The 19,524-nt window shown below is 41.3% G+C and overlaps 1 protein-coding gene across 6 annotated transcripts in view; it reads right to left on the bottom strand.

Moving 5' to 3' along the window:
* fat3a (FAT atypical cadherin 3a) overlaps positions 1 to 19,524 on the bottom strand; it is a 215,487-nt gene that overhangs the window by 117,765 nt on the left and 78,198 nt on the right. For 5 of the 6 annotated variants that reach the window (XM_039622588.1, XM_039622586.1, XM_039622587.1 and 2 more), the window contains 3 exons: positions 18,773 to 19,087; positions 16,243 to 16,453; positions 9,261 to 9,400 (listed from right to left, as the gene is read on the bottom strand). In XM_039622588.1, the coding sequence (XP_039478522.1) occupies positions 9,261 to 9,400; positions 16,243 to 16,453; positions 18,773 to 19,087 (666 nt within the window). Of the gene's footprint in view, positions 1 to 9,260; positions 9,401 to 16,242; positions 16,454 to 18,772; positions 19,088 to 19,524 lie in introns of those variants that run through there. The other variant, XM_039622591.1, reaches the window with a different exon arrangement.

Raw genomic sequence — 19,524 nt, 5'->3', positions numbered from 1 at the left:
TTACACTTTGGGGTACAGTATTGTAATGGGTGACATCTGCGACCTCAAATTTCTCCAGGAAAGCTGGGTTACAGTGAAAACTGTGAGTTTTTGCTGAAGGGTGTGACCCCAGCAGCATGGCGAACATTGAGGTCTCGCCATGAAGAAACAAATTAGTGTAACACAATGAAATCCAATCTGATCAGTACCAGATTTTACAGGGATGATGTCAGACCCGCCCTGAACAGATTGATATGCCCATTGTCAGGAATACCTAGAGCGCCACCTAGTGGGAACAGGAAATGTCATGTCTTTCATTTTGTTGTACTGATTTTCACAGGTTCATCGTGGCCACCTCAAAAGCGGTGAATATCACCATCAGTCCCTCATGATGCTTCTGTGCGAAAATTGTGACTTTAAACTGAACGGCGCACCCTGGTGGCAACGCAGTTCACCATGAAAGACTAAGTGGCTCTTGAGGGCTTGGAAATTTTAAAAGTCTTGGAATTTGGCCCAAACCTCCAATGTGATGAGGCCTTTGTTGTTATGTGATCATTTTCCTTGAATAGTGCAAAATGGCTCCACAGCGCCCCCTACAAAATTTCAAAACATCAGCCCCTGCTCTGTGTTTTATTTATAAGTCTGAAACCTGGTAAGCTTATGGAGGATATCAAGATGTACAAAAAAGTCTCTTAGAGCAATATCCCAAATCCAACAGGAAGTCAGCCATTTTAAAATTAAGGTGTAATTTTAGCCACTTTTTCGCCTCTTTTCAGGCCTCATACTTTGACGAACTCCTCCAAGGGATTTGATCAGATTAACCCGATCTCCTGTGTGTGGAATCTAAAGACCTTTGTGATGTTAAATTGGGAAGCTTTTTACGTTCAGGGAAACGGGGTGGCCATGGCGGCACGTGGAGTTTCAATCCCTCGCCAAAAAGCAGTAATCTGCTGTCACTCAAAAACACAATGTCCAATCTCTCCCAAAGTTCGTGAGGCGTGATAAGACTCAAGGTCGGAAATGTTTGTTATCCCATTTGTCAGTAATGGTTAGAGCGCCACCTAGTGGGACGACTATAATAATGATTGAATGAGATGAATCGTTAGCTGGTTGTTCTAGGCATGAATTCCATCAATGTGACATCAGATCGGACGTGCTGGTTGTAGGTGTTGGGCGTGGCCCGACGTGCCGGGGTGCGAGGGCCCTCATATCGCTGCTTGCAGCTTTAATTAGGGCCCGAGCACAAAAGTGCGAAGGCCCTATTGTATCTGCTCTGTTTCTTATTATTATTATTAGGGCCCGAGCACAAAAGTGCGAAGGCCCTATTGTATCTGCTCTGTTTCTTCTTATTATTATTATTATTATTATTATTATTATTATTATTATTATTATTATTTCGGCAAATGAATCGGCCTTTTGAGGGCCTAAACATGCTCGAAAACTCATGAAATTTTGCAGACGCGTCAGGTCTGGTGAAAATTCACGTATTTTAATATCCGTGAGACATGTCCAGGGAAAATTGGCTCAGTAGCGCCACCTAGAAAAATGAGAAAGCATAAGCCCCGAGATGGGTATGACCTACATGTATAAAACTCGGAACACATATCTAACGTTCGGAGACGCACATAAAAGTCTATTATGGCCATGTCCTAAACCCAACAGGAAGTCCGCCATTTGGAAGTGAAGGTGACATTTTGGCTCTAATTTTGCCATTTCCATGCCTCGAACTTTTGCGAACTCCTCATTGGAATTTCATCATTACAAGCTTCATATTTGGTCAGTGTCAACTACACACCTGGGCCATGTTAAATTGCGGAGCTTTTGAGTTTTCGGGTTACTGTGAGGCCGTGGCGCCACGGCGAATTTCAATGACTCGCCATGAAAATCTTATTGCCTCTCGTTCTGTCATACATTGTCCGACCTTGACCAAAGTGGACACATATGATAAGGCTCCACCCCTGAACATATTTCAACTGCCATATTTGACACCAGGGACAGCGCCACCTAGTGGGAACAGGAAATGTCATGTTTTACACTTTGGGGTACAGTATTGTAATGGGTGACATCTGCAGCCTCAAATTTCTCCAGGAAAGCCTTAAGGAGTTGGTCTTGGGTTACAGACAAAACTGTGAGTTTTCGCTGAAGGGTGTGACCCCAGCAGCATGGCGAACATTGAGGTCTCGCCATGAAGAAACAAATTAGTGTAACTCAATGAAATCCAATCTGATCAGTACCAGATTTTACAGGGATGATGTCAGACCCGCCCTGAACAGATTGATATGCCCATTGTCAGGAATACGTAGAGCGCCACCTAGTGGCACCAGGAAATGTCATGTCTTTCATTTTGTTGTACTGATTTTCACAGGTTCATCGTGGCCACCTCAAAAGCGGTGAATATCACCATCAGTCCCTCTTGATGCTTCAGTGAGAAAATTGTGACTATAAACTGAACGGCGCACCCTGGTGGCAACGCAGTTCACCATGAAAGATGAAGTGGCTTTTGAGGGGCTTGAAAAGTTTAAAAGTCTTGAAATTTGGCGCACACCTCTAATGTGATGAGCGATTACTTTTTATATGTTCATTTTCCTTGAAGAGCGCAAAATGGCTCCACAGCGCCCCCTACAAAATTTCAAAACAACAGCCCCTGCTCTGTGTTTTATGTATGAGTTTGAAACCTGGCAAGCTTATTGGAGATATCAAGATGTACAAAAAGTCTCTTGGAGCAATATCCCAAATCCAACAGGAAGTCAGCCATTTTAAAATTAATGTGTAAATTTGGCGACATTTTCCCCTCTTTTCAGGCCTCATACTTTGACGAACTCCTCCAAGGATTTCATTAGATTTACGCGATCTCCTGTGTGTGGAATCTAAAGACCTTTGTGATGTTAAATTGCGAAGCTTTTACGTTCAGGGAAGCAGGGGTGGTCATGGCGGCACGTGGAGTTTCAATCACTCGCCAAAAAGCAGTAACCTGCTGTCGCTCAAAAACACAATGTCCAATCTCTCCCAAAGTTCGCAGGCGTGATGAGACTCGAGCTCGGAAATGTTTGTTATGCCATTTGTCAGTAATGGTTACAGCGCCACCTAGTGGGACGACTATAATAATGGTTGAATGAGATGAAATTTTAGCTGGTGGTTAAATGCATGAATTCCATCAATGTGACATCAGATCGAAGCGCTGGTTTTAGGTGTTGGGCTTGGCTCGACGCGCCCGAAGTGCGAGGGCCCTCATATCGCTGCTTGCAGCTTTAATTATTATTATTATTATTATTATTAGGGCCCGAGCACTGAGAGTGCGAAGGCCCTATTGTATCTGCTCCGTTTCTTATTATTATTATTATTATTATTATTATTATTCAGGCAAAAGAAGGGCCTTTTGAGGGCTTTAACATGCTCGAAAACTCTTGGAATTTTGCACACATGCCAGGTCTGGTGAAAAATTTTGTATTTTAATGGTTTTACATATGAGCACTGGGAAATGGCTCTGTAGCGCCACCTATGCCTTGTTAAATGCAGCCCTCACGAACACATCGTTTTAGCTACATGTATGAAATTTGGCACACATGTGAATCATACCAAGACGAACAAAAAGTCTGTGGGACCATTGACGCAAACCCAACAGGAAGTCCGCCATTTGGAAGTGAAGGTGACATTTTGGCTCTAATTTTGCCATTTCCATGCCTCGAACTTTTGCGAACTCCTCATTGGAATTTCATCGTACAAGCTTCATATTTGGTCAGTGTCAACTACACACCTGGGCCATGTTAAATTGCGGAGCTTTTGAGTTTTCGGGATACGGTGAGGCCGTGGCGCCACGGCGAATTTCGATGACTCGCCATGAAAATCTTATTGCCTCTCGTTCTGTCATACATTGTCCGACCTTGACCAAAGTGGACACATATGATAAGGCTCCACCCCTGAACATATTTCAACTGCCATATTTGACATCAGGGACAGCGCCACCTAGTGGGAACAGGAAATGTCATGTTTTACACTTTGGGGTACAGTATTGTAATGGGTGACATCTGCAGCCTCAAATTTCTCCAGGAAAGCCTTAAGGAGTTGGTCTTGGGTTACAGAGAAAACTGTGAGTTTTAAGCTGAAGGGTGTGACCCCAGCAGCATGGCGAACATTGAGGTCTCGCCATGAAGAAACAAATTAGTGTAACTCAATGAAATCCAATGTGATCAGTACCAGATTTTACAGGGATGATGTCAGACCCGCCCTGAACAGATTGATATGCCCATTGTCAGGAATACGTAGAGCGCCACCTAGTGGCACCAGGAAATGTCATGTCTTTCATTTTGTTGTACTGATTTTCACAGGTTAATCGTGGCCACCTGAAAAGCGGTGAATATCACCATCAGTCCCTCTTGATGCTTCAGTGAGAAAATTGTAACTTTAAACTGAGCGGCGCACCCTGGTGGCAACGCGCAGTTCACCATGAAAGATGAAGTGGCTTTTGAGGGGCTTGAAAAGTTTAAAAGTCTTGAAATTTGGCGCACACCTCTAATGTGATGAGGATTTCTTTTTATATATTCATTTTCCTTGAACAGCGCAAAATGTCTCCACAGCGCCCCTACAAAATTTCAAAACAACAGCCCCTGCTCTGTGTTTTATGTATGCGTTTGAAACCTGGCAAGCTTATTGGAGATATCAAATGTACAAAAAGTCTCTTGGCGCAATATCCCAAATCCAACAGGAAGTCAGCCATTTTAAAATTAATGTGTAAATTTGGCGACATTTTCCCTCTTTTCAGGCCTCATACTTTGACGAACTCCTCCAAGGGATTTCATTAGATTTACGCGATCTCCTGTGTGTGGAATCTAAAGACCTTTGTGATGTTAAATTGCGAAGCTTTTACGTTCAGGGAAGCGGGGTGGTCGTGTCGGCACGTGGAGTTTCAATCACTTGCCAAAAAGCAGTAATCTGCTGTCACTCAAAACACAATGTCCAATCTCTCCCAAAGGTAGCAGGCATGATGAGACTCGAGCTCGGAAATGTTTGTTATGCCATTTGTCAGTAATGGTTAGAGCGCCACCTAGTGGGACGACTATAATAATGGTTGAATGAGATGAAATGTTAGCTGGTGGTTAAATGCATGAATTCCATCAATGTGACATCAGATCGGAAGCGCTGGTTTTAGGTGTTGGGCTTGGCTCGACGCGCCGGGGGTGCGAGGGCCCTCATATCGCTGCTTGCAGCTTTAATTATTATTATTATTATTTCGGCAAATGAATCGGCCTTTTGAGGGCCTAAACATGCTCAAAAACTCATGAAATTTTGCACACGCGTCAGGTCTGGTGAAAATTTACGTATTTTAATGTCCGTGAGACATGTCCAGGGAAAATTGGCTCAGTAGCGCCACCTAGAAAAATGAGAAACGCGAGCCCCGAGATGGGTATGACCTACATGTATAAAACTCGGAACACATATCTAACGTTCGGAGACACAAAAAGTCTATTATGGCCATGTCCTAAACCCAACAGGAAGTCTGCCATTTGGAAGTGAAGGTGACATTTTGGCTCTAATTTTGCCATTTCCATGCCTCGAACTTTTTCGAACTCCTCATTGGAATTTCATTGTACAAGCTTCATATTTGGTCAGTGTCAACTACACACCTGGGCCATGTTAAATTGCGGAGCTTTTGAGTTTTCGGGATACGGTGAGGCCGTGGCGCCACGGGTAATTTCGATGACTCGCCATGAAAATCTTATTGCCTCTCGTTCTGCCATACATGGTCCGACCTGGACCAAAGTGGACACATATGATAAGGCTCCACCCTGAACATATTTCAACTGCCATATTTGACATCAGGGACAGCGCCACCTAGTGGGAACAGGAAATGTCATGTTTTACACTTTGGGGTACAGTATTGTAATGGGTGACATCTGCAGCCTCAAATTTCTCCAGGAAAGCCTTAAGGAGTTGGTCTTGGGTTACAGAGAAAACTGTGAGTTTTTGCTGAAGGGTGTCACCCAGCAGCATGGCGAACATTGAGGTCTCGCCATGAAGAAACAAATTAGTGTAACTCAATGAAATCCAATCTGATCAGTACCAGATTTTACAGGGATGATGTCAGACCCGCCCTGAACAGATTGATATGCCCATTGTCAGGAATACGTAGAGCGCCACCTAGTGGCACCAGGAAATGTCATGTCTTACATTTTGTTGTACTGATTTTCACAGGTTCATCGTGGCCACCTCAAAAGCGGTGAATATCACCATCAGTCCCTCTTGATGCTTCAGTGAGAAAATTGTGACTATAAACTGAGCAGGCGCACCCTGGTGGCAACGCAGTTCACCATGAAAGACGAAGTGGCTTTTGAGGGGCTTGAAAAGTTTAAAAAGTCTTGAAATTTGGCGCACACCTCTAATGTGATGAGGATTTCTTTTTTATGTTCATTTTCCTTGAACAGCGCAAAATGGCTCCACAGCGCCCCCTACAAAATTTCAAAACAACAGCCCCTGCTCTGTGTTTTATGTATGAGTTTGAAACCTGGCAAGCTTATTGGAGATATCAAGATGTACAAAAAGTCTCTTGGAGCAATATCCCAAATCCAACAGGAAGTCAGCCATTTTAAAATTAATGTGTAAATTTGGTGACATTTTCCCTCTTTTCAGGCCTCATACTTTGTGAACTCCTCCAAGGGATTTCATTAGATTTACGCGATCTCCTGTGTGTGGAATCTAAAGACCTTTGTGATGTTAAATTGCTGAGCTTTTTACGTTCAGGGAAACAGGGTGGTCATGGCGGCACGTGGAGTTTCAATCACTCGCCAAAAGCAGTAACCTGCTGTCGCTCAAAAACACAATGTCCAATCTCTCCCAAAGGTCGCAGGCGTGATGGGACTCGAGCTCGGAAATGTTTGTTATGCCATTTGTCAGTAATGGTTAGAGCGCCACCTAGTGGGACGACTATATAATGGTTGAATGAGATGAAATTTTAGCTGGTGGTTAAATGCATGAATTCCATCAATGTGACATCAGATCGGAAGCGCTGGTTTTAGGTGTTGGGCTTGGCTCGACGCACCGGGGGTGCGAGGGCCCTCATATCGCTGCTTGCAGCTTTAATTATTATTATTATTATTATTACGGCAAATGAATCGGCCTTTTGAGGGCCTAAACATGCTCAAAAACTCATGAAATTTTGCACACGCGTCAGGTCTGGTGAAAATTTACGTATTTTAATGTCCGTGAGACATGTCCAGGGAAAATTGGCTCAGTAGCGCCACCTAGAAAAATGAGAAACGCGAGCCCCGAGATGGGTATGACCTACATGTATAAAACTCGAACACATATCTAACGTTAGGAGACGCACAAAAAGTCTATTATGGCCATGTCCTAAACCCAACAGGAAGTCCGCCATTTGGAAGTGAACGTGACATTTTGGCTCTAATTTTGCCATTTCCATGCCTCGAACTTTCGCGAACTCCTCCTTGGGATTTGATTGCATAAGCTTCATATTTGGTCAGTGTCAACTACACACCTGGGCCATGTTAAATTGCGGAGCTTTTGAGTTTTCAGGATACGGTGAGGCCGTGGCGCCATGGCGAATTTCGATGTCTCGCCATGAAAATATTATTGCCTCTCATTTTGTCATACATGTTCCGACCTGGACCAAAGAGAACACATACGATAAGGCTCTACCCCTGAACATATTTCAACTGCCATATTTGACACCAGGGACAGCGCCACCTAGTGGGAACAGGAAATGTCATGTTTTACACTTTGGTGTACAGTATTGTTATGGTTGACATCTGCAGCCTCAAATTTCTCCAGGAAAGCCTTAAGGAGTTGGTCTTGGGTTACAGTGAAAACTGTGAGTTTTCGCGAAAGGGTGTGACCCCAGCAGCATGGCGATTATTGATGTCTCGCCATTAAGAAACAAATTAGTATAACTCAATGAAATCTAGTCTGATCAGATCCAGACTTTACAGGAATGATGTCAGACCCGCCCTGAACAGATTAATGTGCCCATTGTCAGGAATACGCAGAGCGCCACCTAGTGGGAACAGGAAATGTCATGGCTTATATTTTCTTGCACTGATTTTCACAGGTTCATCGTGGCCACTTCAAAAGCGGTGAATATCACCATCAGTCCCTCATGATGCTTCAGTGAGAAAATTGTGACTTTAAACTGAACGGCGCACCCTGGTGGCAACGCAGTTCACCATGAACATTGAAGTGGCTTTTGAGGGGCTTGGAAAGTTTAAAAAGTCCTGAAATTTGGCGCACAGCTCCAATGTGACGAGCGGTATCCGTTTATGTGATCATTTTCATTGAATAGCGCAAAATGGCTCCACAGCGCCCCCTACAAAATTTCAAAACAACAGCCCCTGCTCTGTGTTTCATCTATGAGTCTGAAACCTGGTAAGCTTATGCGAGATATCAAGATGTACAAAAAAGTCTCTTGGAGCAATATCCCAAATCCAACAGGAAGTCAGCCATTTTAAAATCAATGTGTAATTTTGGCGACATTTTCCCCTCTTTTCTGCCACCGTTCTTTGACGAACTCCTCCAAGGGATTTCATCAAATTGACACGATCTCCAGGGTGTCGACTCTAAAGACCTTTGTGATGTTAAATTGCGAAGCTTTTTACATTCAGGGAAACGGGGTGGTCATGGCGGCACGTGGAGTTTGAATCACTCGCCAAAAAGCAGTAATCTGCTGTCACTCAAAAACACAATGTCCAATCTCTCCCAAAGGTCGCAGGCATGATGAGACTCGAGCTCGAAAATGTTTGTTATGCCATTTGTCAGTAATGGTTAGAGCGCCACCTAGTGGGACGACTATAATCATGATTGAATGAGATGAAATGCTAGCTGGTGGTTCTAGGCATGAATTCCATCAATGTGACATCAGATCGGACATGCTGGTTTTAGGTGTTGGGCATGGCTCGACGCGCCGGGGGTGCGAGGGCCCTCATAACGCTGCTTGCAGCTTTAATTTTGTTTGTTTTTTCTATCTAACATTCATACACATTTACAGTCCTGCTCTACCTCCTGAGCTGCAGCCACCCCAATGTATCACACAATCTTTCTGTTCCATGAATTTACATATAATTAATTTAGCTGAATTATTTTCATGTCCGTAAACATGCTTTTTTATCTATCTGGTCATATGTACCAATTCCTATCCGGTGAATATTTTCCAATTTTAAAAGGCAATAAAGTCCACATTTTGAAATTTTTTTCACGTTTTGCTACAAAACTGTGCTACAAAATCAGTTGAAATGTACCAAACTGTAGGCAATGCTGAAATAAAGGAAAAGTGGTACCTGGGTATGTGCAGTGTTGGTGCCATCTGTAGCCTGCACTGTCATGTTGTAGAAGGAGCACTGTTCAGCATCAAGAGGTTTGGCAATGATGATGGTGCCCACAGTCTTCGCTACATCAAACACACTGTCACTGTTCCCACCTGCACCACAGCACAAATGTCAAGCAAGAAAGGATGGCCAAAAAATGCAGATCATACCTACTTTGAATGCACACGAGATGAATATGTGAATAAACACAAAAACCACACAATTTTATTTTGTGGATCAGTGGGTTCCAGTCATGTAAAACATGCGCTACTGAGTCCTGAAATGCATGAATTGTTTTTTCTGGGGGTTTTTTGTACAATCTTAATCTGTAAATTAACTAGTGCAATGTTGGGATAAGGGAAGAGAACATGACTGGAGACCATTGCCTAAGAGTTTGTGATAGTGCAGAGGAGGAAAGGATGGCTGCTGACAGGTTGAAGCTCTTCCATCACACACATACACACATCACAAACTCCTATACACCACAGATTACATACAATAATATATAATATACAGCATATGCTATAAAATGCCAATGTGAAGCAGAAATCACAGAAACACAATAAAGCAACAAGCAAAAACACTTTCCATGCTGGTAGTACCCCTCCCTTTCGCTTAGCGTGTGCTGCAGCTTGAATGTGTCATTGCAAAATTTTCTCACCTATTTTTGATTTTGGCTATTTTTCCTAGTTTTTGTTTGCTTTGTGAAGTTGGTGTTTGCACAATGGACTCAGGTGTTGGGAAATGGGGGCAGCTGACTTGCAATCATGCCATGAAGCTGGTTCTGGCTGTCAGCTCCTCAGTGGGAGATTATAACCCGCCTGTGGGTGAGTTGGTTGGGTATGGAGGTATGGAATCAATCCTCCGAATGACTAATGCAGTGGCGATGTTTCTGGACGGCATAAACTGTATCAAGTTGTTGACAGTGGTGGAGTGATTAAAGACACCCTCACTCCTGTTCTCTCTCTGGTTAATCCTATTTAGTCACCATCCTGCTCCATTCATCAAGAATGAAGTGTTAGTTTAATAGGAGACTAGATAACTCTTCCTCTATTTAACTATTTTACCACAAAGAGATAAAAAGTGTAATCAAAATTATTGATGTTACATCAGAAGGAACATCTCACTCAGTCTGGGGAGAGTGAGGGAGATGGCAGTGGCACTGCTGTCACATTCTCTTGCCTCAGTGGCAAAAAGACTGGCAGAGTGGCTGGATTCTAAGGAAGGTTTGCTAGCCCTCAGGCCATCCCTCCATTGTGCAAACAGTCAGATTAAAATAGAAGAAATGGCACAAATAACAATCAAATTGCAATCCAAAGAGAGAAAATGATGAAGAGAAAGGTGAACAGTATTAATTAGTATTATATTAAACGCTTATAATTTGTTGACAGATGTATTTATTTAATTCTCATTTTTAATAATTATGATGTGTATTGAATGACCCTCAGCTTTGTTCATTTGTTGTATATTGTCTCTTTTACCCCAAGAAGGGGTTAAATGGGAATGAAAAATAGATTTAAAAAACGAGTAAAGTAAGAACAATAGCAAGCCGGTGGTGAACGGGTGAATGTAGGTATGAAGAGGCTAAGCAAAAGACCAGTGGGAAAAAAGAAAGGAATGGAGAGATGCAGGTATGACAAAGAAATAGATGGGACAGAGTAGCTGAATCTGTGTTGGGGGAAAGGGAGGAGTATCATTCTAGTATTCTAGTTTTTTGTTGTTATTGTTTATTTATCAAATTAATTCAATTTATATAGTGCCAAATCACAAAAACAGACACCTCAAGGTGCTTTATATGGCAAGGAAAAGGATCTTAGAATAATACAGTTATATAATACAATCAGAAAACCCCTATGGACAAGCACTTTGCCATCAGCCATTAGAAATGGCTCACCTTTAGTTCACTCCAGTTAGTATTAATGGCCAAATGAAGCTTTATGGAGCATTGAAGCCTATATTGAAAAAAGGGTTAATTACTCAAAGCTTTTCACCACAGTCCTCTTTTGTGGCATCTGGTGGCCCAAAATATGAAGAACAGCTTAAATCTACAATTTAAAATGAACTGCTTCATTATGATTCCCCACTCTATACAGCTGAGTTGACAGCTTCTGTTTAATATCATGTGACAATTCTGTCTGGTATCAGGCTACCATTGTGGTGCATTGAAGATGTCTTGATGCTCGCTCAATCATCCAGGTAAGTAAATCCCAAAAGGCTGATTCTGTTTATCTGGACGTAGCATTTTCAGTGGGAAAAACATTTCGTCACTCATCCAAGTGACTTCTTCAGTCTCAGCTGACTGCTGGTTTCCCCAACCTTATAAACAGTACATTGCATAATGACTGAATTCAATTCAATTCAATTCAATTCAATTTTATTTATATAGCGCCAAATCACAACAAAAGTCGCCTCAAGGCGCTTTATATTGTACAGTACACTGAAACTAGCCCACTGACGCAACAATGGGCTGGGAGGTACGTTCCTTTTATCTGGAGGTAAAAGTGATTATGAACTTGTAAAATAAAAACATAAGGTATGTAAGATTATTCTATATGGTTTTCATTTAGAAAGAGGCAGAATGCCTTCTGACTTGCTCCCTGTCTCTCCCTGTTGTACACTGGTTCAAAAATCCCCACCAAAAAACCACAAATCCACAAATAATTCACTTCCTTCCTTCATTCACTTCCTGCTTCCCCAGGTCTCTCTCAAAGCTTCACTATGCCAAAAGACTCATAGTGAAGTTTGCAGATGACACAGCAATGGTGGGATTTATCACTAATGGGCACAAGCAAGCCTATTGGCAGGAGGTGAACATACTGGGACTTTGGTGTAAGAACAAACAACCAAATCCTTAAGAAAACTAAGGCAAGAACTGTTGATTTTGGAAAGAAAATCAACAGTGTACCGCACTGTGAGCTAAACTGTGCTGAACTGCCACATCTCTGAATAGACAAAACTGACATTCTGCACTTTTAGTGGACTTATTAACTAAGCCATTAATATTTAATAGGTCATTTATTTATTTAATAGGTTTTTATTTATACAAAGTTATTGTTTTCTTATTATTCTATCATTTTTTAAAGATTTTTCAAGATCTGAGTAACTTTATCTCATTCTGCCATATTTTTCATGATGAATGACAATAAAGAAGTTTGAACCTTGAAATTTTCTTGATTCCTAGAGGACCGTGTCAAATATTTTGGTCAGTCTCATTAGCCAAAGTAAGGCTCTGATCATGGATAGTGGGCTGCAGAGTACAATTTAACCTGGTTAGCTCACCTGAAAAAAGGTTGATTTAAATACCCTGATATTTTTTAGGCAATCAAGCAAACATAAAAAAATGGGGAGGGGGGGGTTGTAAAATATAAGTGAGATTGAAAAATTCAAAAATGTCCATTTAGGAGTTTAAAATACACTCTAAAAGACTGTCAGTCCAATTTACTACTGGAACATGCTACATCCCACACAGTCCAAAAACATGCAAACTACTTGCTGAGCAGTGTTACATCTGTGAAAAGACACAAGCAAACTGGAACCTGAGAATGTTCACCATCAATGTGAAAGTTGCATATTTTCAAGAACGTTGCAGCATTAAGACACAACTTTTACTTTGAATATTTCTGTTTCCAGCTAATCACATTTTTTTTTAATCTCACGTACACATTATTCTACTTTTTGGGGGGGGGGCTTTTAGCCTCTGCAAACAGGAAAGGAAAGTGGGGAGAGAGAGAGGGGGGAAGACATGCAGCAAAGGGCCACAGGTCTGACTCAAACCTGAGCCTATTGCTCTCCAGCCATACGGCATATGGGCGCCTGCTTACCCACTGAACTAAACCGCCACCCCATCACACTTTTTCAAGATTCACAACCACAGAGTAAGTAAGTAAACCACAGATGACTGTGGTAATTTGCTAGTGTTCAAAGCAATCAAAATAATTTTTTGGTGCAAGTTTCAACCAATTTCACCTACAAACTGGTGGCAGTCTCCAGCAACCACTCACCTCTGTTAGGGAGCACACATTTTTAACTGCACAACCTGTTGTTGTCAAGGGTTGCCAACTGGTCTCTAGACCTGTGTGACTGAGACCTTAGGGAAATTTTAATTTCATTTGCTGGCTGTGAGATGATTTGACGCAATAAGTGCTTTTTTTGTTGTGAGATGGATTCGTGCAATTTTTAGTAAAGGATGTTTAGGTTCACCTCTGCCTGCTAGACACTGGGGGTTTGGTGCTCTTGCTTTATGTAGACTGCTAGAAGTTTTGCATTTCCGACAGCACCATTCTGACTCAGTGCTGCTGTTCAAGAGTCAACTCCAGCCATTAGTTTAGCTAACAGGCCAGCACAGAATGGAAGATCTGAATGCATATGTAAGCCTGCATTTGAAAAGGGATTCATGAAGGCATATGTTAATTTCATAAGGAATTGTGTAAAGCTGTTGCTAACAGCAGGTCATTAGACAGAACTTCTGCTGGGGTGACCTATCATTGTTATAGATACAAAAATTGCATTGTTTTACTAAACCTGCATCCCTTCAACTAACCTTGGCTACAACAGTCCATCCATCTCTCTTTCTCTGCCTCACACATACACCGATAGATACACATACACACGTGCACACACTCGAAAAAACCAGCCACATCCAACTAATCAGTTATAGCACATGCACCACAAGCACAGATGACATGCAGAGAGGTGCATCATTGGTGCAAAAAACAAAATAAAATAATAAGGGAAAATGACAGAAAAATAAAGAAAATAGGATATTGAGAAGGCAGATAATAGCAGTAGTGGAAGGGAGATACCTTCTGAGGAACAGTTCCTGCCACAAGTGCTCTGCAGAATATAGAACATCTCACGGAAAGACCTGGGACCTTATGAGCATGAAGCATTGAGAAGAGACAGGAAAGATGAGGTGAGACAGAAAGGTCAGAGAGCCTCCAGGGGGAGGACAAAAAGAAAGGAGAATAACTATCTAAGTTTATATAGTGCTGTGCAAAAGTATTTGCCTTTATCCTGATTCCTTATTCTTTTGCATATTTGTCACTAAATGATGATTGCATTTATTGAGGCCATCAGAATCAGAATACTTTATTAATCCATAATGAAATTATATGGCACCCAAACCTACCTGGCTCTGTGTGAAAAACTAATTGCCTCCCTTGTTAAATCATGAATTAACTATCATTAACCACAGTGTGGCGGGGCATGGTTTATGGTATGGCTGCAGGGGAGGCTGACGCACCGGAGCTCCATCAGTTCATCACGCCTCCCATGCATAAGACATGCTGGGACCTGAGGTTGAGGTTGTTGTGTGGGGTGTAGCTGAAAAGCTGCAACAGACTGTTGTGAGAACAGCAACTGAATAAAAAGTGCTAAAAAGAGCAAACTATGTGGTCAGGTCCGACATTCCTGTGCCACACTGAGTTCAGTTTCACTAGACACACTCAGGTCTGATTACTGATGTATCAAGCACAGAAGTTAAACAGAACCTGTCCAACAAAGTGATGTACGGTAAGGTCTCAAGTAGCAACACATCATACCACTATCTGAAGAAACAGTTGAGAATAAAGCCATTGACATCTATCAGTCTGAAAATAGTTACAAAGCAAATTGTAAGGCTTTTAACCCAGTCTCTGTCTGATATTAACATGTATTTTGATGACCTAAGTGTGACAAATATGGGGATAAAAGAAATTAAGGGCAAATAGAGATCAGGGATAGGATATCTTGTGATGCTGGTGATAGCATCACTAAGGGGGCAAATTTCATTAGCAGACTGACTAGAGCTGAGCAGGGGTTTTCCTCTTCCTAGCTGAAAGGTTTACTGGATGATCACTTGGGGCAAAATTGTATACTTTATGCGTGTAGTTTATCCATCAGAAAATGCATTTTTGCTTGAAGTTAGTGAAGTTAAAATAATGTACATTGAAAATAACATAAAGTGCAGTTGTTTTTAATTGCATCATCAGCTGGGATTCCTGGTCTGTCTTCCGCCAAACTTACAAGTGATGATCACATACACTACATTGTCTTTCAGTTGACTTACCTGTGCTGCTCTAATGCTAAATATTCTGATTACGTTTTATCCTCTTTTCTTAAAAATAAAATGTTTACCTTTTTCATATTGTTTCCTAAATAACTAAAACACATTTTTTTAAGTTTCAGACTATGAGAAACCATCATTACACACAAATGAAGTGAGAAAAATGTCTTTGAAGTGAGAGTGACATGGACAGAAAACAGAGAAAAAAATACAAAGACAGGCAGAGCTAAGGAAAGCCAGAAGCACAAGTCAGAAGGTATCTCCAGAAAAGTGTATTGTGGGAATGTCTGTCATCCCCTGTCCCATTTATCTATATATTTTGGGCTGATTGGAGCCAACAATACATCACAGCTGGAGACCTGTCAGAGTACAAATACTGTCTTTTTTTGTTTGTTCTTTTAAATACATTACTCACTCTCTAAAGTCTAATTGTTTTTGATCTGGTAATTTGCGCTGCTTCTGACACAATGTGGGTTGTTACTGCAATGAACTTGGCTAAACTGTTTATTAATTAACACAGTTTTGGTTGATCACTCCCCTCCAGTTGACACTCCAGTTGAGTTTTTTGTGATAACACCATAATATTAAATTGCCCTGCTTAGTAAATATAGCTGTGAATACTTTAATGAAACAATCCTTTTTTTTTTAAATAAAGAGAGAAAAATAAACAAATGTACCTAGTTTCAGTTTGATCCTTAATTCATATTAGACTACCAACAGATTACTTGAATTGGGATCTGAGAAGCTGTCACTATGGTACTGGGATGGGGAGAGCATACCATGCAGGCCACCGTGTCTGAGCTATACCTCATTTATACCAACACAACATGCACAAACCTGAGCACACCCTTCCTTACACAACAAAACCCTCAAGTGGTTTACGAAGCATACTCCATTACAGGGGCATTTTACCTGTGATGTCAAACCACAAAGGGGTGGAGCTCTGCTGCACAGATACCACACCCACAATCTCAGCCACCCTGTCATTCTCCATCACAGTGAAATTGTAGAATGGTTCATCAAAAATCAGCGGTAGAGTGAGACCAGGTGGTCGGCGGATCCACTCGATGTGCAGTCGCGCTGTGGAGGATTTCTGAGGACGCCCATTGTCTGTTGCTTTGATCTGAACATGGAGGTAAAGAAAGGCAAAGGGTCTTTTGCAGACTAAAAATATTTCCATATGCTATGATACAATAAACCCCACAACTATATCACACCATTCTTGAAGTCCACAGTATTCACCACTTTAAATGTTAACGTGTTTGGTGTTTTTGATTTTTAACTGGCATCAAATACAGACCTTCCACAAGTTGAAAACTTAGATTTTCTTATTTGTTTTGGTATGCTGGTTGATTATTTCTTCATTGTAACAATGCTTCTTGCCATGGTCACAATAAACAGGCATCGGAAAGCATATTTATTTCCCCTTGCCACATTTGTAAGGAAAATGCATTTGTGGGTTTAGGAGCAGAGTTGAGTATATGGGTTGTGCCCTTGAAAAACTTTACAAATCATTTCTGTCACATCCAAACAGCTTTTTCTGCTATCGACTTGTTTGTCACTGTTTGGCATTGTTTATTAGATTAAATGATTGAAGTCTGAAGAAACTATACATATTGGCAATTTAACAATTTATTCATGGGGACTCAGTAGCATGTAGAAAAACCACACACAGCCACAAGAGCCTGGCACCTCATTCTCATGCTGGCCACACACTGCTGTGAGATAGCATCCCATTCTTCAATCAGCATTTTTCCCTGTATCCAGTGTGGTTGGGTTGGTAACTCTGGCAGAGCATGCCCAAGATGATTCCACAAGTGTTCAGTGGGGTTGAGATCAAGACTGCAGGGAGGCCTTTCCATCTTCTCCACTCCCAAATAATGGAGGTAGTCTCTGACAAACCCTGCTCCGTTGGGGAGTTCAGTTCCAGACTGTAGATATATGGGATTGCCACTGGCTGCAGAATCTCATCTTCTCTCTCTGAGTTTTCCTCCAGTATTGAGAAGCCTTCTTTTTCTAGTGAAGGAGATGCCGCCCCACACATCACACTGCCTCCACCAAAAGATGTTACCCTATGACTGCAGCAATTGGGATAGTATTCTTTGCGTCTTCTCCACACTTTGATACTATGATCCAACTGCCATAGGCAGAATCTGGACTCAGCGCTGCATATAACATTCTTTCACATGTTCAGCTTCCAGTGCAGATGTTGATGACATGACGCCAGACAGACCTGACAGTGAAGGGCAGTCATGACAGGCATCCTGACAGCCCTATGAGACCAGAGATTACTGTGCACAATCTGTTCTGAATTGTCTGGGTAGAAAACCATCAGCCATTTCATCTTGAAAACCTTGATCGCAAATTTGTAGAAGACACCCTACGGTTCCTAAGTGCTGACAGGGTAACGAAACACCCTGTCAGCACACCCTTTGTTGTGGTGCTGCAACTTGGTTTTGTGGAACACAGTCAAATATAGCATGCTGGAGCAGGTGTCAAGTCATCAGAATAAACTTTATTAATCTCTAAGAAAATTATGTAAAAAGCAGAAGCAACTAAAACTGGCAGCATGTCGGTTGACGCATGCGAGCAACTGATCTGTGATCAGTTGTGCAACTATACACTGCAACTGTGTGGAACTATAGCAGGGCCCATGCAGGCCCAATCAGGCACCTGATTATCAGCATGTGGAATACAAGAAGCTCAAAACAAAAGTAAATAGCAGAATCAACTGTTTGGCATTGGGAGATAAGATTTGGCAAGTCTTTCACATTCATATTCAGTTTTTCACTTAAATATTCATTATTTAAAGGAAAATAAACAGGATTTCCAGTGGTATAAGAAATATTGTCAAGAAGCACTATTACAACAAAGAAATAATCGAACAAACATAAAATTTCCTACGTTCCTAAGTTTAGAAGACTGTGTCAAACATTTTGGTGTTTATAAGCTATAAACATTTTATAAAGTTTATAAATATACTAAATATAAATTGCTAAATATAAAAATGGTAACAATAACATAAATATTAGCTTCAACCAGTTCCTGCTGTAGGGTTAGTTTGATCAGAAGTACTTTTGAGACAGTTTTGAGCTATTCTTTTGTCAGAAGCGAAGATAACAAAACTAAAATCAGTGTGCATCAATTAAATAAGCACCAAACTCTGTTATTTTGAGTGCCGTTCAGGCAACCTTAACGATGAAGAAATATTTTTAAAGAGCATTTCCTAAAATCAAGATCATCAAGAAAAACAAAAGTAAACACACATAGAATCTTTGACACACATTACCTAGATTCAGAGAATATGTTCTCCAGATCCAAAAGGTCCTTCACAGCAAAGACTAAACGATTAATTTATGATTTGGAGTTTAGAAAATACAACTTAAATGTTCTTGAACTCACAGAGCAGACATGTTTAATAAATTTAAAAAAAAATCCATACCGTCAGGATGTCGTAGCTCCCTGCACTGAAGGCCTTGCGTGAAGATACCACTGCTGTCTTGGGGTCGATGAAGAACTTCCCATCCTCATTGCCATCCACAATGCTGTAGGAGAGGTCACAGTTTGGCCCATCATCACGGTCATAGGCAAACACCCGATAGATTGGTTCTCCCTTCTTTCTACGCTCCCTCTCTGGAAGTTTGACTTGATACACCTTCTCAGGAAATATGGGCTTGTTGTCGTTTTCATCCAGGACTTGAACTATCACCCAAACAGTACTTTGCTTGGGATTAGGGCCACCATCTGACACCAACACCTGTATGGGCAGAAAGGCTTGTTCAAAAATATATACAGTGTTCCTAATCACAAACTTGATCTTTCATGACACATAAGCAACCATGCTGTTCTAGTAGAGATTGTCCCTCAAACATTTATTAGAAAGTGCAGTTTTATGAGACCAATAGTTAGTTTTAAAATTAAGTGATTGCCAGAGTGAAATTTAGAAGAGGTCCAAACAATGCTTAGATAAAGCAAACAATGCTTAGATAAAGCATTGTTGGGACAAAATATCTAATATGCAGTCATTATTACATAGTTTGAAATATTTACAAAGAACAACCCAAATTTTTCGTTCTTGGCTTCTAATCAAACATCCTGACTCACTATACTGCACTTTGTGCAGGCAAGTACGCAGAGCAGGTGCAATCTAGCAGAACAGAAATAGCGCTAAACAGTCTACTGAAGATGTTATCG

This window comes from Oreochromis aureus, linkage group 14 (genome assembly GCF_013358895.1).
Source record: "Oreochromis aureus strain Israel breed Guangdong linkage group 14, ZZ_aureus, whole genome shotgun sequence".
NCBI lineage: Eukaryota > Metazoa > Chordata > Actinopteri > Cichliformes > Cichlidae > Oreochromis > Oreochromis aureus.
Note: the sequence above shows the minus strand (reverse complement) of the source record. Positions and strands in the feature narration are given on the sequence as shown.